Below are 23,552 nucleotides of genomic sequence, written 5' to 3'. Positions count from 1 at the left end.
TGATTGATTTGCGGATATTGAGGAATCCTTGCATCCCTGGGATAAAGCCCACTTGGTCATGGTGTATGATCTTTTTAATGTGTTGTTGGATTCTGAGTGCTAGAATTTTGTTAAGGATTTTTGCATCTATGTTCATCAGTGATATTGGCCTGTAGTTTTCTTTTTTTGTGGGATCTTTGTCAGGTTTTGGTATTAGGGTGATGGTGGCCTCATAGAATGAGTTTGGAAGTTTACCTTCCTCTGCAATTTTCTGGATGAGTTTGAATAGGATAGGTGTTAGCTCTTCTCTAAATTTTTGGTAGAATTCAGCTGTGAAGCCGTCTGGACCTGGGCTTTTGTTTGCTGGAAGATTTTTGATTACAGTTTCAATTTCCATGCTTGTGATAGGTCTGTTAAGATTTTCTATTTCTTCCTGGTTGAGTTTTGGAAAGTTGTACTTTTCTAAGAATTTGTCCATTTCTTCCATGTTGTCCATTTTATTGGCATATAATTGTTGATAGTAGTCTCTTATGATCCTTTGTATTTCTGTGTTGTCTGTTGTGATTTCTCCATTTTCGTTTCTAATTTTATTGATTTGATTTTTCTCCCTTTGTTTCTTGATGAGTCTGCCTAATGGTTTGTCAATTTTATTTATCCTTTCAAAGAACCAGCTTTTGGTTTTGTTGATTTTTGCTATGGTCTCTTTTGTTTCTTTTGCATTTTATTTCTGCTCTAATTTTTAAGATTTCTTTCCTTCTGCTAACCCTGGGGTTCTTCATTTCTTCCTTTTCTAGTTGCTTTAGGTGTAGAGTTAGGTTATTTATTTGACTTTTTTCTTGTTTCTTGAGGTGTGCCTGTATTGCTATGAACTTTCCCCTTAGGACTGCTTTTACCGTGTCCCACAGGTTTTGGGTTGTTGTGTTTTCATTTTCATTCATTTTTATGCAAATTTTGATTTCTTTTTTTATTTCTTCTGTGATTTGTTGGTTATTCAGCAGCATGTTGTTCAGCCTCCATATGTTGGAATTTTTAATAGGTTTTCTCCTGTAATTGAGATCTAATCTTACTGCATTGTGGTCAGAAAAGATGCTTGGAATGATTTCTATTTTTTTGAATTTACCAAGGCTAGCTTTATGGCCCAGGATGTGATCTATCCTGGAAAAGGTTCCATGTGCGCTTGAGAAAAAGGTGAAATTCATTGTTTTGGGATGAAATGTCCTATAGATATCAATTAGGTCTAACTGGTCTATTGTATCGTTTAAAGTTTGTGTTTCCTTGTTAATTTTCTGTTTAGTTGATGTATCCATAAGTGTGAGTGGGGTATTAAAGTCTCCCACTATTATTGCGTTATTGTTAATTTCTCCTTTCATACTTGTTAGCATTTGTCTCACATACTGCAGTGCTCCTGTGTTGGGTGCATATATATTTTTGTCCGCCTCTTATCTCTTCTCTGAGGTCATACATTCAGGTACCTGTTTGACATATCTTTATAAATCTATCAGTAGCACTTTGAATCTACTGTTTCCAATAATAGGCTCTTAATCTGTCTTGATACATGATTTTCTGTGGTTGGTAAAAAGCATCTATAACTATTCAGTTGATCAAAATATAAATTTTGAAGCCATCTTTTATATCTTCTTCTATAAATATCTGTATCCAATCTGATTTTGTAACAGATGCTGTTACTTCCTTGTCCATATTTCCAGAGTTTTTATTATTCTTATTTATGCTTTTGGCTATTGCAAGTGCCTATGACCTGTTCCCCGGAGTCTTTCTCTGGTACACTCAAACCACATGTTTGGCAGGCTAGCAGTACTAGAAAGTGAATTATTTAGAAGCAACTTTCAGATAGTGATGGGTAGGATTTAGAAGATTAATTCTCTAGCATCATTTATCATTTCATAAGATACTGATGCAGAATTCTCTATACTGTCTGTAAGGAATGCAGCAGCAATGGACTCCAGATGACCACAGCATAGTATTTTTTTTTTAAATAAGACATCTGAAATGGTTTCCATTCTTCTCTCATTTCATCCTGTACCTCAGTGTTTCTCTGAGTCACATCAAAAGAAGTTCTTGCACTTAAGTGTTTGTCTAAGAATCTACTTGAGATAAAACTTAACTAGTAAATGCACAAGTCTTACCAATATTATTACCTTAGTGTTTTTTTTTTTTTTTAAACCTGTATTTTATTTACGTGATCATACCATAAATAAAAGACAGGTTTAAAAAAAAAATACACTAAGGGAATAACTTTGGTAAGACTTGTGCATTTACTAGTTAAGTTTTATCTCAAGTAGATTCTTAGACCATAAAAACAGTGTGCTATAATTTCTCAGCTTTAACCAACATTGCAAAAACTTCCAAAATTCTTTTAAGAATCCATTTTGCATACAAAAAACCCCTTATAGTTCCAAAAAGCCAACCTGATCATATATCAAAACTACTTAATGGATTATACTGCTTTATGATTAAAAGTCAATATATTTTACATATGTACAGTTTATGGGATATTGTCAGTCAGAATCCATTCTCAAACAGTTCCTAGCACCTTCCTGAACCGCAAGGAATCTAAACATTACATTTCCTAGGTTAATTAACATTGTGAACTTAACATAGAAATTGCATTCAGTCACTGAGGTATGCTTCTATGAAACAGAGAGGGAATTTTGAAGTAAAATATTTTAACACAGCCTGATGCTGTGGTGTTGACAAGTTTTGAGAGACTTTAGTGTTTGTGATTACCAGTGTGGCATTTCATGTCTAGATACTGTGTTTCATTGAGGTAACAGTACTAGAGTCAGAGGCAGCATAACCTTTCGGACTTTGGAATACTGCTATGAAGACGAGCTGCATTGTCACGGGGCAACATGTCTGGCTCATATTTTTCCAGAAACTCCAAGAAATTTTAACGCTCCTAATTTCCTGTATTAACTCCCTTCATGCTTGAAATATATAGGATGATTTCAGTTCTAAGTGCTAAAACTTGATGATAAAATAACCTGTCAGTTAATTGATTTGCATCTACTTCCCCAGCTATATCATCCACAGATCTCTTTATTTTCTGCATTTCAGTCATCCTAGTTTCTTCATTATTATATTTTTATATTAGAGTGTTGTGCCCCCTCCAACTGAAGTGTTGTTTCTTGCTTGGAAATGTACATCTTTCCAATGCCTTTTCAAAAATGCCTCTTCTTTACTATCAGAGCTTAAAAATCACTTCTTTAGGAAAGCCTCCCTAAGGCCTTACTTAAATAAATTATTTATCAAATTATCTCTTAAATCCAAATTTGCATAGAGATTTGGATTTGAAATTGTTCATCCGTGATCATTTGAATACTATATAACTCATCAAAAATGGAGTGTGTTTCACAAGCCAAGAGTGAATTTGACTACACCATATTCTAAACCCTAGACCACTGCCTGGCCAGGGATAGAAATTCAGTAATTTTTGGTACATGTTATTTGAGGTACGTAGAGAAGTGAGGAGGTTTAATGAAGTGATACTTCTACTGAGGAAGTTAAGGATGAGATCCAAACTTCAAATTGACATTTTAACTCTGTATAAGAAGAAAACCTATGCCATTATGACAGGAAATAAAATGGGAAGAACAGTGTCAATATTTATAGATGGTGTATAAGAAATTAAGAGATACATATTTTCTCTCTGAGAAAAAATACTAAGGAATCTGTTTATAGTGACTGAAGTTGTAACTGGGAGTTGATTCAAATAGAGAAGAACATGTTGGAAATTCTATTTTGCTAATGGGAAAGGATATTGACTAAGTAAATGAAAGACCTGGAAACAGTTTTAAAGACACATTTCAGAATCAAGACAAAGTATAAAAGCTTCTGCACAACAAAGGAAACTATAAGCAAGCTGAAAAGACAGGCCTTCAGAATGGGAGAAAATAATAGCAAATGAAGCAACTGACAAACAACTAATCTCAAAAATATACAAGCAACTCCTACAGCTCAACTCCAGAAAAATAAATGACCCAATCAAAAAATGGGCCAAAGAACTAAATAGACATTTCTCCAAAGAAGACACACAGATGGCTAACAAACACATGAAAAGATGCTCAACATCACTCATTATCAGAGAAATGCAAATCAAAACCACTTTGAGGTACCATTTCATGCCAGTCAGAATGGCTGCGATCCAAAAGTCTACAAGCAATAAGTGCTGGAGAAGGTGTGGAGAAAAGGAAACCCTCTTACACTGTTGGTGGGAATGCAAACTAGTACAGCCACTATGGAGAACAGAGTAGAAATTCCTTAAAAAACTGGAAATAGAATTGCCTTATGATCCAGCAATCCCACTGCTGGGCATACACACTGAGGAAACCAGAATTGAAAGAGACACGTGTACCCCCAATGTTCATCATAGCACTGTTTATAATAGCCAGGACATGGAAGCAACCTAGATGTCCATCAGCAGAGGAATGGATAAGAAAGCTGTGGTACATATACACAATGGAGTATTACTCAGCCAATAAAAAGAATACATTTGAATCAGTTCTAATGAGGTGGGTGAAACTGGAACTTATTATACAGAGTGAAGTAAGCCAGAAAGAAAAACACCAATACAGTATACTAATGCATATATATGGAATTTAGAAAGATGGTAACAATAACCCTGTATACGAGACAGCAAAAGAGACACTGATGTATAGAACAGTCTTTTGGACTCTGTGGGAGAGGGAGAGGGTGGGATGATTTGGGAGAATGACATTGAAACATGTAAAATATCATATATGAAATGAGTCGCCAGTCCAGGTTTGATGCACGATACAGGATGTTTGGGGCTGATGCACTGGGATGACCCAAAGGGATGGTATGGGGAGGGAGGAGGGAGGAGGGCTCAGGATGGGGAACACATGTATACCTGTGGCAGATTCATTTTGATATATGGCAAAACCAATACAATATTGTAAAGTTAAAAAAAAAATCATCAGTCTGGACAGTTGAATTAATAAATAATTGATCATTGCAGTGAATGGAAACAATTTGCTTGATCCAGAATCTAAGTGTTATAGTATGCTGTGCTAGAATAATATGACAACAGTGGGGGCAGTGTTGAGAGTATTGAGAAAAACATGGGTGCTGGTGTAGAAAGAAAAGAGAAAGGGTAGAACTCCTTTATGTGGTATAAATTAAAGAATTTAAAAAATGATAATACTTATGAGGTCATAAAACATGTACAGTGGAAATAACAGAGGTTTGGAGATATGTCAATATATGATTACAGTATAAAAAGTTTGAATTAAAGTTCCAGAGTTTCTGAAGCAGTGGGAAAGATAGTCTCTCTAATAAGTGGTGTTTGGAAAACTGGACAACCATATACATGCAAAACAGTGAAACTGGCCCAGTGTATTACACCATACACAAAAACACCAAAGTGGATTGAAGACTTGCACCTAAGACCTAAAACCATAAAACTCCTAATAGATAACATAAGCATTAAGCTCTTTGACACTGGTCTTGGCTACATATATATATATATATATATATATATATATATATATATATATATATATATATATACATATATACACACACACATATATACATATACATATACATTTATATATGTGCAAATATACATATTTAATTTGACACCAAAGGTTAAGGAAACAAAAATAAAGTAAGTGGTACTACATTAAACTAAAAAGCTTCTGCACATGAAAGAAAACCATCAACAAAATGAGAAGGGTGGCTCAGATGGTAAAGTATCTGTCTACAATGTGGGAGACCTGGGTTCGATCCCTGGGTTGGGAAGATCCTCTGGAGAAGGAAATGGCAACCCACTCCAGTACTCTTGCCTGGAAAATCCCATGGACAAAGGAGCCTGATAGGCTATAGTCTATAGTGTTGCAAAGAGTTGGACATAACTGAGTGACTTCACTTCACTTCACTAACCTACCTAAAAGAAGAAAATATTGGCAAATTATATATCAGATGTATCAGATAAGGGATTAATATCCAAAATATATAAAGAATTCATACAACTCAATAGTTAGGAAAAACAAACAATCTGATTTAAAAATAGGAGAGGCTCTGAATAGGCATTTTTTTCAAAGAAGATGTACATATGCCCAACAGGTACATGGTAAGGTGCTCAACATCACTAATCATTAGGCAAATGCAAATTAAAACCACAATGAGTGAATATCCTGATTGTCCAGTGGTTAGGACTTCATGCTTACTCTGCAAGGGCTTGGGTTCCATCAGGAAACTAAGATCCCACAAGTTGTGTGGCTCAACAAAAAGAAACAAACAGGTTTTAAAGAAACCCACAATGAGATATCACCTCACACCAGTTAGAACGACTATTTTCAAAAAGACTATTAGCAGGAATGTAAGCTGGTCTATGGAAAAGGCAATGGCACCCCACTCCAGTACTCTTGCCTGGAAAATCCATGGACAGAGGAGCCTAGTAGGCTGCAGTCCATGGGGTCACTAAGAGTCGGACACGACTGAGCGACTTCACTTTCACTTTTCACTTTCATGCATTGGAGAAGGCAATGGCAACCCACTCCAGTGTTCTTGCCTGGAGAATCCCAGGGACGGGGAAGTCTGGTGGGCTGCTGTCTATGGGGTCACACGGAGTCGGACACGACTGAAGCGACTTAGCAGCAGCAGCAGCAGTAAGCTGCTCCAGCTACTATATAAAATAGTACAGAAGGTCCTCAAAAAAATAAAACTAGGACTACTTTATAAAGTGAAGCTCAGTCGTGTCCAGCTCTTTGCGAGCCCATGGACGGTAGCCTGCTGGGCTCCTACATCCATGTGATTTTACAAGCAAGAATACTGGCATGGGTTGTCATTTCTTTCTTCAGAGGACTACTCTATAACCCAGCTATTTTATGCCTGGTTTTATTTATTAAAAAAAAAAAAATACCACTAATATATGATTATGATAGATAATGGCGAAAAATGAGCCAGAGATATCTTTTAGGTTTTTAAATTGGCTAACTGGGTAATTGGGATAATGATGAAAGATAATTAATTCATTGTCTGGACCTACGATATTTGAATTTGAACATTCAAGAATTACATATTGGTTTAGTGTTTGAAGGCCTAGTTTCAGAGTTTTTAACATAGGATACACTAATTCTCCAGGGATACAAATAGAAAGATAAACCAGATAGAAGTATAGCAAAAACTAAGGGGAATATTTTGATGGGAGCCAAAAAAAACAGACTTCCAAGAATTAATAAGAAGCCAGCTGGGTTATGTGTTATTAAAATCAAAGAGAAAAGATAGTGAAATGCTAGAGGTTTATATAATACGTAGTTAATGATATTCTTGGAATGTCAGTTTCATCAGAATGGTAACGGAGAAAACAATGGCAACCCACTCCACTATTCTTGTCTGGAAAAGCCCATGGACAGAGGAGCCTTGTAGGCTGCAGTCAGTCCATGGTGCCGCTAGGAGTCGGACCCGACTTCACTTTCACTTTCACTTTTCAGTTTCATGCATTGGGGAATAAAATGGCAACCCACTCCAGTATTCTTGCCTGGGGAATCCCAGGGAAGGGAGGCTGGTGGGCTGCCGTCTATGGAGTCGTACAGAGTCAGACACTACTGTAGTGACATAGTAGCAGCAGCAGCAGAGTGGTAAAGGGGAATTGTGACTGGAAAGGTTAGGAATGAATTTTCAGTCATGAATTTTAAAAAGTGTTTCTTAAGAGTATTCGCAGAATACGAAAGGATAAGTAGAATTTTATCTTGAAAAAGGGAGTAAAGATCAGGAAAGGGTTTTTAAAATATAATTGTATAAAGCAGCATTATGATGATAAATTAATACTCTATTTTGGCCCTAGTTTAGCACAGTGAAATTTACTTCTTTTATTAAATAGACTGCTGCTGTTGCCGCTAAGCCACTTCAGTTGTGTCTGATTTTGTGCGACCCCAGAGACAGCCCACCAGGCTCCCCCGTCCCTGGGATTCTCCAGGCAAGAACACTGGAGTGGTTTGCCATTTCCTTCTCCGATGCATGGAAGTGAAAAGTGAAAGTGAAGTCCCTCAGTCGTGTCTGACTTCTAGCAACCCCAGGAACTGCAGCCTACCAGGCTCCTCTGTCCACGGGATTTTCCAGGCAAGAGTACTGGAGTGGGGTGCTATTGCCTTCCTCGATTAAATAGACTAATTTAATGCTAATTGAATTATGCATTAATGCAATAAATGAATTTAGTAACTCATATATTTATTGATTCCTTATTTAGAATAATTTAATGATAGTGATAAAATATTTAAATACTTATGGTTAGCCACACCCAATATACATAAATGGCTTATAATACCATATTTATGATATAGTCCTGAATTTTATGCAAATGCTTATAAACAAGCACATTATAAAATAAGTTTATTCACTGAAAACAATGAAGTTTGAAACTTCACTTTAGCAAGTGCCAAGAGCATAAGAAGTTTTCCTTTGTTATCGTCCTCAGTATTAACCCTTAGTCTATTTTATTGAAAACTTTATTTATATAAAAAAAGATGAAAGATTAATGGAAGGTATTATATTCACCCTCTATAAAGAATTTGAATAGATAAATATTCAACTGCTATTTATATTCTTTAAAAAGAATTCTGAAAACCTAATTATCAAACAAGCAAACAAGAAAATGAATAATGAAATTGTACTATCAGAAATTTAGTTGAAGTGCTCTGAAGGGTAATTGAGATGTTTGTATAGAAAGATTCTTAGTATAACCCAGTTCAGTTGAGTCACTCAGTCGTGTCCGACTCTTTGAGACCCTATGAATCTCAGCACGTCAGGCCTCACTGTCCATCACCAACTCCCAGAGTTTACTCAAACTCATGTCCATCGACTCGGTGATGCCATGAAGCCATCTCATCCTCTGTCATCCCCTTATCCTCCTGCCCCCAATCCCTCCCAGCATCAGAGTCTTTTCCAATGAGTCAACTCTTTGCAGGAGGTTGACAAAGTATCGGAGTTTCAGCCTCAACATCAGTCCTTCCAATGAATATCCAGGACTGGTCTCCTTTAGGATGGACTGGTTAGATCTCCTTGCAGTCCAAGGGACTCTCAAGAGTCTTCTCCAACACCACAGTTCAAAAGCATCAATTCTTCGGCTCTCACCTTTCTTCACAGACCAACTCTCACATCCATACATGACCACTGGAAAAAACATAGCCTTTACTAGATGGACCTTTGTTGGCAAAGTAATGTCTCTTTTTTTAATATGCTATCTAGGTTGGTCATAACTTTCCTTCCAAGGAGTCAGCGTCTTTTCATTTCATGGCTGCAATTACCAACTGCAGTGATTTTGGAGCCCAGAAAAATAAAGTCTGACACTGTTTCCACTGTTTCCCCATCTATTTCCCATGAAGTGATGGGACCAGATGCCATGATCTTCGTTTTCTGAATGTTGAGCTTTAAGCCAACTTTTTCACTCTCCTCTTTAAACTTTCATCAAGAGACTTTTTAGTTCCTCTTCACTTTCTGCCATAAGGGTGGTGTCATCTGCATATGTGAGGTTATTGATATTTCTCCCGGAAATCTTGATTCCAGCTTGTGCTTCTTCCATCTCAGTGTTTCTCATGATGCACTCTGCATATAAGTTAAATAAGCAGGGTGCCAATATACAGCTTCGACATACTCCTTTTCCTATTTGGAACCAGTCTGTTGTTCCATGTCCAGTTCTAACTGTCGCCTCCTGGCCTACATATAGGTTGCTCAAGAGGCAGGACAGATGGTCTGGATGCCCATCTCTTTCAGAATTTTCCACAGTTTATTGTGATCCACACAGTCAAAGGCTTTGCCATAGTCAATAAAGCAGAAATAGATGTTTTTCTGGAACTCTCTTGCTTTTTCCTTGATCCAGCAGATGTTGGAAATTTGATCTCTGGTTCCTCTGCCTTTTCTAAATCCAGCTTGAACATCTGGTAGTTCACGATTCACGTACTGCTGAAGCCTGGCTTGGAGAATTTTGAGCATTACTTTACTAGAGTGTGCAATGAGTGCAATTGTGCAGTAGTTTGAACATTCTTTGACATTACCTTTCTTTGGGATTGGAATGAAAAATGACCTTTTCCAGTCCTGTGGCCACTGCTGACTTTTCCAAAATTACTGGCATATTGAATGCAGCTCTTTCACAGCATCATCTTCCAGGATTTGAAATAGCTCAACTGGAACTCCATCACCTCCACTAGCTTTGTTCGTAGTGATGCTTCTTAAGGCCCACTTGACTTCACATTCCACAATGTCTGGCTCTAGGTGAATGATCAGGCCATCATTATTATCTGGGTCATGAAGCTCTTTTTTGTACAGTTCTTCTGTGTATTCTTGACACCTCTTCTTAATATCTTCTGCTTCTGTTAGGTCCATACCATTTATGTCCTTTATTGAGCCCATTTTTGCATGAAATATACCCTTGGTATCTCTAATTTTCTTGAAGAGATCTCCAGTCCTTCCCATTCTATTGTTTTCCTCTATTTCTTTGCATCAATTGCTGAGGAAGCCTTTCTTATCTCTCCTTGCTATTCTTTGGAACTCCTCATTCAGATGTGTATATCTTTCCTTTCCTCCTTTGCTTTTCGCTTCTCTTCTATTCACAGTTATTTGTAAAGCCTCCTCAGACTTCCATTTTGCTTTTTTGCATTTCTTTTCCATGGGGATGGTCTTGATCCCTGTCTCCTGTATAACTCAGAGCTCCCCACAAATTGTGGAAAACTGGTGTGCAGGTTATGAGTTACCAGTGTGCCAAATTGTTGATGGCCTCGTCATTCAGGAACTGAATGTTCCTTAAACTCTCTAAGTGTGGCACAATGCAGAAAGTTGGTGCTTTAATGAATAAAGGCTGTGTTAGATACTACCAATTAATGATTTTTTGAATGATTATTAAAAAATGAAATATCAGCTTTTTTAAGTGCAATTTAATTTGATTGCTCCTATCTTCAGAAGCATATTACCTCAATAGTAGAATGTTAAAGCTAACTAAATTTCATTGAAATGTGTTTATGAAAAAACACATTCATTAGATATTTCCATGAAATTTTGCATTTTGTTTAGATCAATATACTTTACACAAGATAACCAAGTTAATATAAAAATGATTTTATTAGGACCCTGAAAGTTCACAGCATCTCAGATAGATAGTGGTATGAAAATTTTTGATGAGCAGCATTAGATTATATGTGACATTTATTTAATGTAAACAGTTATATTATTAACACATCCTAATTTGATAATTTTCCTGAACATAATAATTCAAATAACTGTGATAATTTCAAGTGTTTGATCTTTATCATTCAATAACATAAAGGAACTTAAAGTGCTAATATGTTAACAATTATAAAATAGTATAAAGGATAAAGAAACAGCTGGATGTCTAAAGGAATAGCAGTGAACTACATGAGGAGCAATTGTAGGCGACACCAGAGAGACATTTGATAGACAGATGTCTCAACTTATTGCACTTATTACATATAATACAAAATTGTTGCAGTCATTCTTTCTAGGCTACTCATGCTATAAAAGTCTCATAATTTAAATTACATAAACCAGAAAGTAGTTGATGAATAAATTCAGAAATCAGTGATAAATCCTAGATATCTGGCCTGATTATCTGAATAAATAATATTTCTCTAGGGAGGAAAAATAGATTTCCTGTTCTGGAAACACTGTTTTGTTTTGGAATTAAATTTGACCTACATTTGAGATATCTCAGTGGGTCTCAGATCTGTAGAAAGAGGAATATAGTTTGAATAGTGAGATAATTGTAAACAGGACTGAATGTGGCATGTTTTTAATATAGAGTATATCATGAAATTGGGTTACAAAAGTGCAGTACCTGTAATTGAGGATTCTGTGTTGGGGCAAGAAGAAAGATGCAGATAGTCTGCACTTCTGCTATCAAAAGTTAAGAAGACCACATAGAAATTAATTTTAACCCAAATATTTCATTCATATATGTTGATCTTCAGTGATCTTCAGCAAAGTTTTTGGGTACTACCTACAAAGTATCTGGACTCGAAACATTTATTACTACTCCCGTTGCTATTACTGTGGACAAAGTCACCACAATCTGTTAACTGGATTGCTTACTAATTGGCTTCCCTCCTTTCAGCACTGTACTTCTCTACTTAAAATCCAGATTATATCTTTTTATTCTGATCAAAATTCCCCAATGCTCCCCATCCCACTCTATGCAAAACCAAAGTAATGGTAATGATCTATTATCTCTTTTCTCATCTCCAGTTGCTTCCGCTATAATCACTGCTTTAAACGAATTGATTCTTGGATATTCTGCAAACTCACTAGCCACACTTTTGCCTCACAGTATGCGCATTTGATAATCTCTGCCTAATGCTCTCTACTCACCAAATTGGCAAGGTTCATTCTCTTATGCCAGTCTAGTATTCACTCAGTTATCACCTTCTCAGTTATATCTCTGTTCAGTCTATTTAAATTGGAACACATGCTTTAACAATTTTTTTTTATTTTCTATCTTCTTTAGAACACTTAATTGTGGGGAGCGAGCTCCGCCCGTGGCAAAGGTCATGAGGAAGGAGGCTTGACATACGCAAAGGCGGGATCAAGCCTCAGGAGTCTCCCTGGAAATTCTCGAGCCATCTACCCCCAAAACCAGAATCTGCCTACTTTCTGCTTTGTGCTTTCACCTACACCTCTGACTTTACGGGGGGCTGTCCCCCACTACCTCTCTGAAAAAAGAGTTAGCTTACAGCTCCAGTTAATAATTCCTGGGTGTGACAGTGTTTCAACCTACAAACTCCCTTGGAAATCCTCTAGCCTGCCTGAATAGGTTTTTCCGGCCACATGTGATTGCTCAGAGCCTCCAAACTGTGAGAGGCATGAGATGTTCTAAACTGTCTAAATACAGATTCCTTTGAGCAGTTAAAAGATTGATTAGAAATTGTATTGGTGAAGGGATTCTCACTTGTTGGGCCAATGTTTGCTGCTAAGTCTCCATATCCCTTACCTGCTGTGTCCCTGGCAGTGTATTGATTAATATAGTTGGTGTAAGTAGTAGCTTTAATGTTTGTAACCTGGGATCCTTGAGTTAATTCTTTTTCTTGTTATAGCCCACCACACCTTTGCTCTGTAGGAATGCAACTTTATCTAATGCTTTTTGGAGGCTGGCGCCTGACTTGAGAATAATCACCTTTAGAGAAAAAGGCCTCCGGGCCAGAAGATGATGCAAATCACCTAAACTTTTGCATATGATAAGTTTGCAGGAAGAAAGCCTGGCTTACTGCATGACTCTACCCCTTCCCCCATTATCCTCTATGCATAACTTAAGGTATAAAAACTACTTTGGAAAATAAAGTGCGGGCCTTGTTCACCGAAACTTGGTCTCACCATGTCGTTCTTTCTCTTACCTTCTGGCTGAATTATTCAGCCTCTTTTCTCCACTGAATTTCTTCACTGAGCTATCCTCATTCTATTACTCTTTATATCCTTAATTAACATTTAATTAAGCAGTTGTTTCCTGATCCTCGCCGACGCCGTCCCCGCTTCGAATACCCTGGATCAGCCGGGGCTGGTCCCCGGCACTTAATGTAATATACTATTATGTAATTTATTAATTCTGTTTACTATCTCTTTATCTATACTAGACTCTAAATTCAAAAAGGGCAGTGTGTGTTTATTCATTAAATTTTAATGTTACCTTTACATTGCTAGATCTAGGGTGTTAGGATAAAGTTAGTTTTCAACATGTATTTATTATACAAATAAGTGGAAATTTTTATTGTGCTATATTAAATCTATATAAGTTAAGATATTTTCCAATAAGGAACATGGCATTTATATGTATTTTTTGAGCATAAAAACAAACAAACAAAAAAATCTGTCCATACACTATTTAACAGGGAAAACATTTTGTTAAAAAGTGGATTTTTATCTTCTGTCTTTCACATGACTGTAGATAGATAATGATTACATGAACTACCTTGGTTTTCAGTTTGAACTATGCGTCAGCAAAAAGGTTTTTATAAATCAAATTGTATGAGAATATTTTGCTAAAATACACATATACAAACATTAATATGTTTAGGTTAATTAGAACTCAAGCTAATATAACAATAAATGATTCCCACTTTATCAGTTGTGATTGGAGTATTTTAAAACACATTAAAATTACCCAAAGTGAAGCTGAAGCTAATTCCATTTTGACAGATGAACTTTTTTCAGTTAATAGTTTGAATAAATGTGGTCTTAGAAAAGCTCCAAAATACCATGAATGAATTCACAGGCTTATGGCCTAGATTCACTTGGCATTTCTCTTGGAAGACAAACCTTATTTTCATAATCAAGACCTCCCACAGAAGACACTTCTCACATTGGATACACGCCTGGTACATCTAGATGCAAGCCAACTAATTGCTGGGATGACAGATGGGTCTATTCAATCACTATGACTAACTGCCAAGTAAAGCTTAAAAAGTCTCAAACTAAAATAAAGTACCCCCTAAATCAGTGCTTGATCAGATTGGACATATAAATATAGAAAGTTTTAATTTTTATCTTTTCATCTTTCTCCATTATAGAAAATTAGAAAGAGGAAATTGTCTAGGTTTGGACAGAATTAGGTAGAATCCTGGAACAGAAAAGAATGACTAAAACCCAAACAATAAAAATAAATCTAAACCATCAATCCCAACGTTAGTTTAGTAGTGAAATGAAACTTGCTCAGTCGTGTCCAACTCTTTGTGGCCCTCATGGACTATACATTCCATGGAACTGTTCAGGCCAGAACACTGGAGTGGGTATCCGTTCCCTTCTTCAGGGGATGTTCCCTTCTCCAGGGGATCTTCCCAACCCAGGGATCAAACCAGCTCTCCCACATTGCTGGGAGATTCTTTATCAGCTGAGTCACCAGGGAAGACCAAGAATACTGGAGTGGGTAGCCGATCCCTTCTTCAGGGGATCTTTCCAATCCAGGATTCGAACCTGGGTCTCCTGCATTGCAGGTGGGTTCTTTACCAGCCAAGCTACCAGGGAAACTGTAAAATTTAGTAACTGTCAGCTTAATCAAAATAATTTTTTTTTTTAATTTAAACTGTTCAGTTCAATTCAGTCGCTCAGTCGTGTCTGACTTTGCAACCCCATGAACCGCAGCACGCCAGGCCTCCCTGTTCATCACCAACTCCTGGAGTCGACCCAAACCCATGTCCATTGAGTCGGTGATGCCATTCAACCATCTCATCCTCTGTCATCTCCTTCTTTTCCTGCCTTCAATCTTTCCCAACATCAGGGTCTTTTCAAATTGGTCAGCTGTTTGCATCCAGTGGCCAAAATATTGGAGTTTCAGCTTCAACATCAGTCCTTCCAACGAACACCCAGGTCTGATCTCATTTAGGATGGACTGGTTGGATCTCCTTGCAGTCCAAGGGACTCTTAAGCATTTAAACTATAATAGAAATATAATAGCCAATGGGAACATCACAGTGGTCCTAACAAAATGTCTGACTTAAAATAACGTTGCTGTTACTGTTTTCCCCTTAGTGACTCTTTTTTACCACCTTATAAAAGATTCAGATCATATATCTTGCAAAATACTATACTCTCTCAAATTTGTTCATGCAATCTTAAGTCAAGAGGTCTGTGATGCTTATTAAATTGTCCTTGAGAACTTCAGTTATGTATTAGTCATTACTCACTAGAGTTTGAAATTCCAAAATAATAGTTCTGAATTACCTGTATTTTTGGTAATCAGAGTTTAAAGTCTGTGCTTTTAACAACAGATTATGAAGAGTAGATGAAAAAAGAATCTGATTTTTCCAAGAATATAGATAAACCAATTGGGAAAGGAGGAATCAGTTTTAAAAAATATTGAGGGAGACCAAAATAGGAAAAAAAAAAAAAAAAAATGGAGGGATGAAGTCAAGAATCAGAGATGTACCATACCAAGATCCCAGGCTCTTATATTTCCAGAACCAAAGTGTGCACAAAAAGTCATCCAGAGTTAAATAGAAGAAGCAGCCTATATTTCCAAGGTAAAAACCTACAGTATATTGTTATTTCCATTAATGTCAGATAAGCACACATTAAAATAGATATTACATGGTCCATAAATATTAATTGTGTCTCTACCCTAAAGTGGAGAAGGCAGTGGCATCCCACTCCAGTACTCCTGCCTGGAAAATCCCATGGATGGAGGAGCCGGGAAGGCTGCAGTCCATGGGGTCGCTGAGGGTCAAACACGAATGAGTGACTTCACTTTCACTTTTCACTTTCATGCATTGGAGAAGGCAATGGCAACCCACTCCAGTGTTCTTGCCTGGAGAATCCCAGGGGCGGGGGAGCCTGGTGGGCTGCTGTCTATGGGTCACACAGAGTCGGACACGACTGAAGTGACTTAGCAGCAGCAGCAGTACCCTAAAGTGTTGCTCAGTTCTCATCTATATCAGTGTTCAATGAAGGAAACAGAGGCAACTCTGAGTATATCATAGGGAGAAAGTACTTAATTCATTGTGTTGTTTCTTACACAGATATTAGAAGGACTGAAGGAGTGGAGTTAGGAGGAAGTCACACTAATGCAACTGCAAATCAGACAGGGAAACTCGGACTGTTGCTTCTGTTATTGTTGCCTTGAAAACTGGCTCTTGCAACCTAACTGCTGGTGACTAAATACTGTAACACAGAACCTAGCACCAGTAGATACTCAGATCTTTCCTTTTTTTGTTGTTGTTTTTTGTTTTGGCCAGCAGTTACTGGGGGAAAAATAAAAAGGTTTGTGTTCCACTATCATCTACTCAATATTAACTGATTATAACTCATTAGTGGAATCCTATATATACATCAAGAATATTAACTGCAAAAGTACTCTGTAAATGTAGATTTAAATTCCACCCCCCCCCCCATCAGATGGAACTAATTCTCAGTCAAAATATAAATTACCCTTTAATTTTATCAAATCACTTGGTCCATGAACCAGACTTCTTCAGACTCCATGAACCAGACTTCCTCAGTGGGCAAAGCTTTCCAAGGTTATCTAGGCTTAAGGATGCCAGATTCCACAGTTTACCCTTGGGATCATCACCCTTGCTGGTATAGCAGTGTTACATAATTTCATATTTTGTGCTGGATATTTTGGGTATTGTAAGTTTGTGCTTGCATGCATGCATATATGTGTGGATGTGCAATCTACTTTTATCAGTGTCACAAAACCAGAAAAACATGGTCTGGGATTTGCATGTCACCCTCTTGAGAGCTTAACCTTTTGCCTTTCCTTAGATTTCCTTTCCTTTCTACCCTCATTCCCTAAGAAAGGATTCTATATTGCCTGGCATATTTGCCTCTTTAGTGTAATCCTAAAATTACAGTATCTCATATGTTACCTATGGTCATATGAGTATCAAACCTTAGAAAATCATGAAAATATAACAATATTTGGGGGAAATGGTCATTTAATCAAGTGTGACCATATTATCTCTGTTATTTCATAAAAGATATGACTCTTAGGAATGTCATTTGATAAATGGAATGGTGTATGACTGATGATAGTGATTTACTAAATAAATGTCTGTTAAATAAATGAGTGAATATACTATTTTTTAAATTTTATGTAGCTTTTAGTATTTTTAATTAGGTGATTTACTTTTTCAGTACTTAACTTTTTGAAAATTTACGTAAGTGAAGGTAATATTTGTAAGATCTGCTGAAGGGAACAAACGAAAGAGATATGTACCTTCTTCTTCATTTCACTATAGAATCCACTAGACCATTTTTGCTATACATTAAAGACCAGGCTACTACAGATATTTGGATATGCAACCTTAGTTATTGTTGTTGTTTACCTACTCAGTTGTATCCGACTCTTTGTGACGCCATGGACTGTAGCCCACCAGGTTTTTCTGTTCATGGGATTTTGCAGGCAAGAATACTGGAGTGGGTTACCAGTTCCTTCTCCAAAGCAACCTTAGTAAAGACCACTATTTCCTACTGACATCTCAGTCATAAGAACTTTAGTCTACCTCTTGATCAACTCCATATTCAATATCTCAGGAGACTGGACTATCATTAATCAGATCAGATCAGATCAATTGCTCAGTCGTGTCTGACTCTTTGTGACCCCATGAATCGCAGCACACCAGGCCCACCTGTCCATCACCAACTCCTGGAGTTCACTCAGACTCACCTCCAATCGAGTCAGTAATGCCATGCAGCCATCTCATCCTCTGTCGTCCCCTTCTCCTCTTGCCCCCAATCCCTCGCAGCATCAGAGTCTTTTCCAATAAGCCAACTCTTCGCAGGAGGTGGCCAAAGTACTGGAGTTTCAGCTTTAGCATCATTCCTTCCAAAGAAATCCCAGGGCTGATCTCCTTCAAAATGGACTGGTTGGATCTCTTTGCAGTCCAAGGGACTCTCAAGAGTTTTCTCCAACATCACAGTTCAAAAGGATCAATTCTTCGGTGCTCAGCCTTCTTCACAGTCCAACTCTCACATCCATACATGACCACAGGAAAAACCATAGCTGCTGGGAGCCGGCATATTGTATATTGAGTTCATATTGCATATTGAGTGCAGCACTTTCCACGGCATCATCTTTCAGGATCTGGAATAGCTCAACTGGGATTCTATCACTGACGGGAGCCAGCGTGAGGAGCTCCACCCATGACAAAGGTCATGAGGAAGGAGGCTTGGCATATGCAAAAGTGGGATTGAGCCTCAGGAGTCCCCCTGGAAATTCTCGAGCATCTACCCCCAAAACCAGAGTCTGCCTACTTTCTGCTTTGTGCTTTCACCTACACCTCTGACTTTACGGGAGCTGTCCCCCACTACCTCTCTCTGAAAAAGAGTTAGCTTACAACTCCAGTTAATAATTCCTGGGTGTGACAGTGTTTAACCTACAAACTCCTTTGGAAATCCTCTAGCCTGCCTGAATAGGTTTTTCCGGCCACATGTGATTGTTCAGAGCCTCCCAACTGTGAGAGGCAGGAGATGTTCTAAACTGTCTAAACACAGATTCCTTTGAGTAGTTAAAAGTAGTTAAAATTGTATTGGTGAAAGGTTTTTTCACTTATTGGGCCAATGTTTGCTGCTAAGTCTCCATACTCCTTACCTACTGTGTCCTTGGCAGTGTATTGATTGATATAATGGGTGTATAGAAATGTAAGTAGTGGCCTCAATGTTTGTAACCTTGGACCCTTGAGTTAATTCTTTTCTTGATTGAGCCCACCTCACCTTGCCCTATAGGAATGCAGCTTTGTCCAATGTTTTTTTGGAGGCTGGTGCCTGACTTTGGAATAATCACCTTTAGAGAAAAATAACTTTCTTAAAATGTTAACAGGCCTCCTGGCCAGAAGATGATGTAAATCACCTGAACTTTTGCATAGGATAAGTTTGAAAGCCTGGCTTCGATTAGGACCAGGAACTGCGGTCCTTGCATGACTCCACCCCTTCCCCCATTATCCTCTATGCATAACTTAAGGTATAAAAACTACTTTGGAAAATAAAGTGCGGGCCTTGTTCACCGAAACTTGGTCTCCCCATGTCGCTCTCTCTCCCAAATTCTGGCTGAGTCTCCATCTGGAGCCGGAACCCGCCATGCTTGCTAATTATGCCTGGGCTTCTAAGATCTGACCGGGGAGGCCTCAGTGTCTCCTCTCCTTCGGGAGAATGGAAGGAGGACGCCTGCGGCCTATGTAAGTGGTGCAAACTTCTTGTCTTTAAGTTTTATTGGTCTCCTGTGTAAACCAAGCTACTCAGCCTCTTTTCTCCACTGAATATTCCTACTGAGCTATCCTCATTCTATTACTCTTTATATCTTTGATAAATATTTAAATAAATAGGTCCCCTATGCCATCTCTCCTTCGAATACCCTGGATCAGCCGGGGCTGGACCTCAGCACATAGCCTTGCCTAGACGAACCTTTGTTAATACTACTTTTATTTTTATATTTTAGTTTTTAGAAAAATATTTTTATTGTGCCTAACAGAGGAGCTTTTATCTGAGGATCTCATATTGCCTATAATTCTGACACATTGTGTATTAGCATCGTTTCTCCCATGCACAACATGTTAAAGTCCATTTTAGTTCTCTTGTCTCCATCTTTTACTTTCTAAATTCTTCAAGTCTGATGGTGGTTCCACACCTCTCTCAGCCTCAAACATCAGAAAGAATATTAGCCCTTTCTCATTTTATGAAAAATCTGAGGCAAAGAGTCAAATTCAAACTGAATTTATCAAACAACCTGAAGCCTAAAATATTGTAAAATCAGAGGCACTTGTAACTAACCTGTAAAATTTTGAAACATTAAAATAATGAATTGCTTAACATCTGACTTTAATCTTTAGAAAGAGTTTTATTAGTACCTCTGAAGTTGCATGATATAAACATATTTCAAGATTTGAAGAAGATTTCCCTGTGTAAGTCATAGAAGCTATCCATGGATACATTTCTTCAAGCTCAAGCTTAATAATTTGAAACTTTACACAAAATAATGTTATTATTTAATGAAGATCACAAGAGATAGCTATAATGCTTAAGAAACAGCTACATGTGCTGGTACAATATTTATAGAGTTAGACAAAAACAATTTATCTTGGTAAATTTATTTATATGTCTAATAGGTGACATTGGAATAATTAAATACTATTTAATGTAATTAAAATAAATAGTAAAACTCACACTGAAATTGTCTGACAAACGTACATTCAAATGAAAGAATTTTTTAAAAATCCACTTTAAACAACTCTTATGTCCAGTAATCTTTAACATTTCTAATCCTGAAAACTTCTGCATATACTTAAATGAGGTTAAAAACAAGAGATATGTAATTAAATAAAAATGGCAGAAAGCAAAGAAGAACAAAAGAGCCTCTTAATGACGATGAAAGAGAAGAATGCAAAAGCTGGCATAAAACTCAACATTCAGAAAATGAAGATCATGACATCTTCTCCCATCACCTCATGGCAAATAGTTGGGGAAATAATGGAAACAGTGACAGATTTTATTTTCTTGGGCTCCATAATCACTGCAGATCGTGACTGCAGCCATGAAATTAAAAGACAGATGATCCTTATCAGAAAAACTGTGACAAACCTAGATAGCATATTAAAAACCAGAGACATTAATTTGTTAACAAAGGTCCATCTAATCAGAGCTATGGTTTTTCCAGTAGTTATGTATGGGATGTAAGAGTTGGACCCATAAAGAAGGCTGAGCACCAAAGAATCAATGCTTTTGAACTGTAGTGTTGGAGAAGACTCTTGAAAGTCCCCTGGACTACAAGAAGATCCAACCAGTCCATCCTAAAGGAAATCTACCCTTAATATTCACTGAAAGGACTGAGGCTGAAGCTGAAACTCCAATATTTTGGCCACATGATGCAAAGAGCCAACTCATTAGAAAAGATTCTGATGCTGGGAAAGAGTGAAGGCAGGAAGAGAAGTGGATGACAGAGGACAAGAAGGCTGGATAGCATCACTGACTCGGACATGAGTTTGAGCAAGCTCTAAGAGATGATGAAGGACAGAGAAGTCTGGCATGCTGCAATCCATGGTGTTGCAAAGAGTCAGGCACATCTGAACAACAAAGCAATTAAATAAAAATATTAATAAAAATAGCTCATTTCCTCATTAAAATAAGTCTTGACTCGGCGGCAGCCACAGTGCAGATTCGACTTCACTTGCTCGCAGTTCGCTCCGTGCCCTCTGCAACCATGTCTGACAAACCCGATATGGCTGAGATTGAGAAGTTCAATAAGTCGAAATTGAAGAAAATGGAAATGCAAGAGAAAAATCCACTGCCTTCGAAAGAAACGATTGAATAGGAGAAGCAAGCAGGCGAGTCTTAATGAAGCGTGTGCCGCCAGTATGCACTGTACATTCCACAAGCTTTGCCTTCTTATTTTACTTCTTTTAGCTGTTTAACTTTGTAAGATGCAAAGAGGTTGGATTGAGTTTAAATGACTGTGCTACCCCTTTTCACATCAAAGAATGGAGAACTACTGACAACGTAGGCCACACCTGCCTCTCCCATCTGCCTGTGGCCACATGATGCAAAGAGCCAACTCATTAGAAAAGATCCTGATGCTGGGAAAGAGTGAAGGCAGGAAGAGAAGTGGATGACAGAGGACAAGAAGGCTGGATAGCATCACCGACTAGATGGACATGAGTTTGAGCAAGATCTAAGAGATGATGGCAGGGAAGGAAAAGAACTTGCATGTTGGTGAAGGAGGAAGCTGGGTGGGACGACAGTGAAATCTAGAGTAAAAAGCTGGTCCAAGGTGTTCTGCGGGCTGTAAAATGCAGTTTAATCAGAGTGCCATTTTTGTTGTTGTTGTTGTTCAAATGATTTTAATTATTGGAATGCACAATTATTGCTCTACTACAAAGCCACAGTCATCAAGACAGTATGGTACTGGCACAAAGACAGAAATATACATCAATGGAACAAAATAGAAAGCCCAGAGATAAATCCACGCACATATGGACACCTTATCTTTGACAAAGGAGGCAAGAATATACAATGGATTAAAGACAATCTCTTTAACAAGTGGTGCTGGGAAAACTGGTCAACCACTTGTAAAAGAATGAAACTAGAGCACTTTCTAACACCATACACAAAAATAAACTCAGAATGGATTAAAGATCTAAATGTAAGACCAGAAACTCTAAAACTCCTAGAGGAGAACATAGGCAAAACACTCTCAGACATACATCACAGCAGGATCCTCTATGACCCACCTCCCAGAATATTGGAAATAAAAGCGAAAATAAACAAATAGGACCTAATTAAACTTAAAACCTTCTGCACAACAAAGGAAACTATAAGCAAGGTGAAAAGACAGCCTTCAGAATGGGAGAAAATAATAGAAAATGAAGCAACTGACAAACAACTAATCTCAAAAATATACAAGCAACTCCTACAGCTCAACTCCAGAAAAATAAATGACCCAATCAAAAAATGGGCCAAAGAACTAAATAGACATTTCTCCAAAGAAGACATACAGATAGCTAACAAACACATGAAAAGATGCTCAACATCACTCATTATCAGAGAAATGAAAATCAAAACCACTATGAGGTACCATTTCACGCCAGTCAGAATGGCTGTGATCCAAAAGTCTACAAGCAATAAATGCTGGAGAGGGTGTGGAGAAAAGGGAACTCTCTTACACTGTTGGTGGGAATGCAAACTAGTACAGCCACTATGGAGAACAGGGTGGAGATTCCTTAAAAAACTGGAAATAGAACTGCCTTATGATCCAGCAATCCCACTGCTGGGCATACACACTGAGGAAACCAGAATTGAAAGAGACACATGTACCCCAATGTTCATTGCAGCACTGTTTATAATAGCCAGGACATGGAAGCAACCTAGATGTCCATCAGCAGATGAATGGATAAGAAAGCAGTGGTACATATACACAATGGAGTATTACTCAGCCATTAAAAAGAATGCATTTGAATCAGTTCTAATGAGGTGGGTGAAACTGGAGCCTATTATACAGAGTGAAGTAAGCCAGAAAGAAAAACACCAATACAGTATACTAACACATATATATGGAATTTAGAAAGATGGTAACAATAACCCTGTATACGAGACAGCAAAAGAGACACTGATGT

The 23,552-nt window shown here is 37.7% G+C and overlaps 1 protein-coding gene across 1 annotated transcript; it reads left to right on the top strand.

Annotated features, from left to right (window-relative positions):
- The first annotated feature begins 21,586 nt into the window (after nt 1-21,586).
- On the top strand, nt 21,587-21,966 carry LOC139183543 (thymosin beta-4-like). The gene has a single exon (XM_070790973.1). It carries the CDS (start codon nt 21,644-21,646, stop codon nt 21,752-21,754), a length of 111 nt encoding a protein of 36 aa, XP_070647074.1. The 5' UTR covers nt 21,587-21,643; the 3' UTR covers nt 21,755-21,966.
- Nucleotides 21,967-23,552: the final 1,586 nt, after the last annotated feature.

This window comes from Bos indicus, chromosome 6 (genome assembly GCF_029378745.1).
Source record: "Bos indicus isolate NIAB-ARS_2022 breed Sahiwal x Tharparkar chromosome 6, NIAB-ARS_B.indTharparkar_mat_pri_1.0, whole genome shotgun sequence".
NCBI lineage: Eukaryota > Metazoa > Chordata > Mammalia > Artiodactyla > Bovidae > Bos > Bos indicus.
The sequence above is the reverse complement of the archived record's forward strand: the minus strand, read 5'-3'. Positions and strand labels throughout refer to the sequence as shown.

Bases quoted from the DNA above. Each gene is read 5' to 3' on its own strand.
- LOC139183543 (XM_070790973.1), top strand. From the start codon at position 21,644: ATGTCTGACAAACCCGATATGGCTGAGATTGAGAAGTTCAATAAGTCG.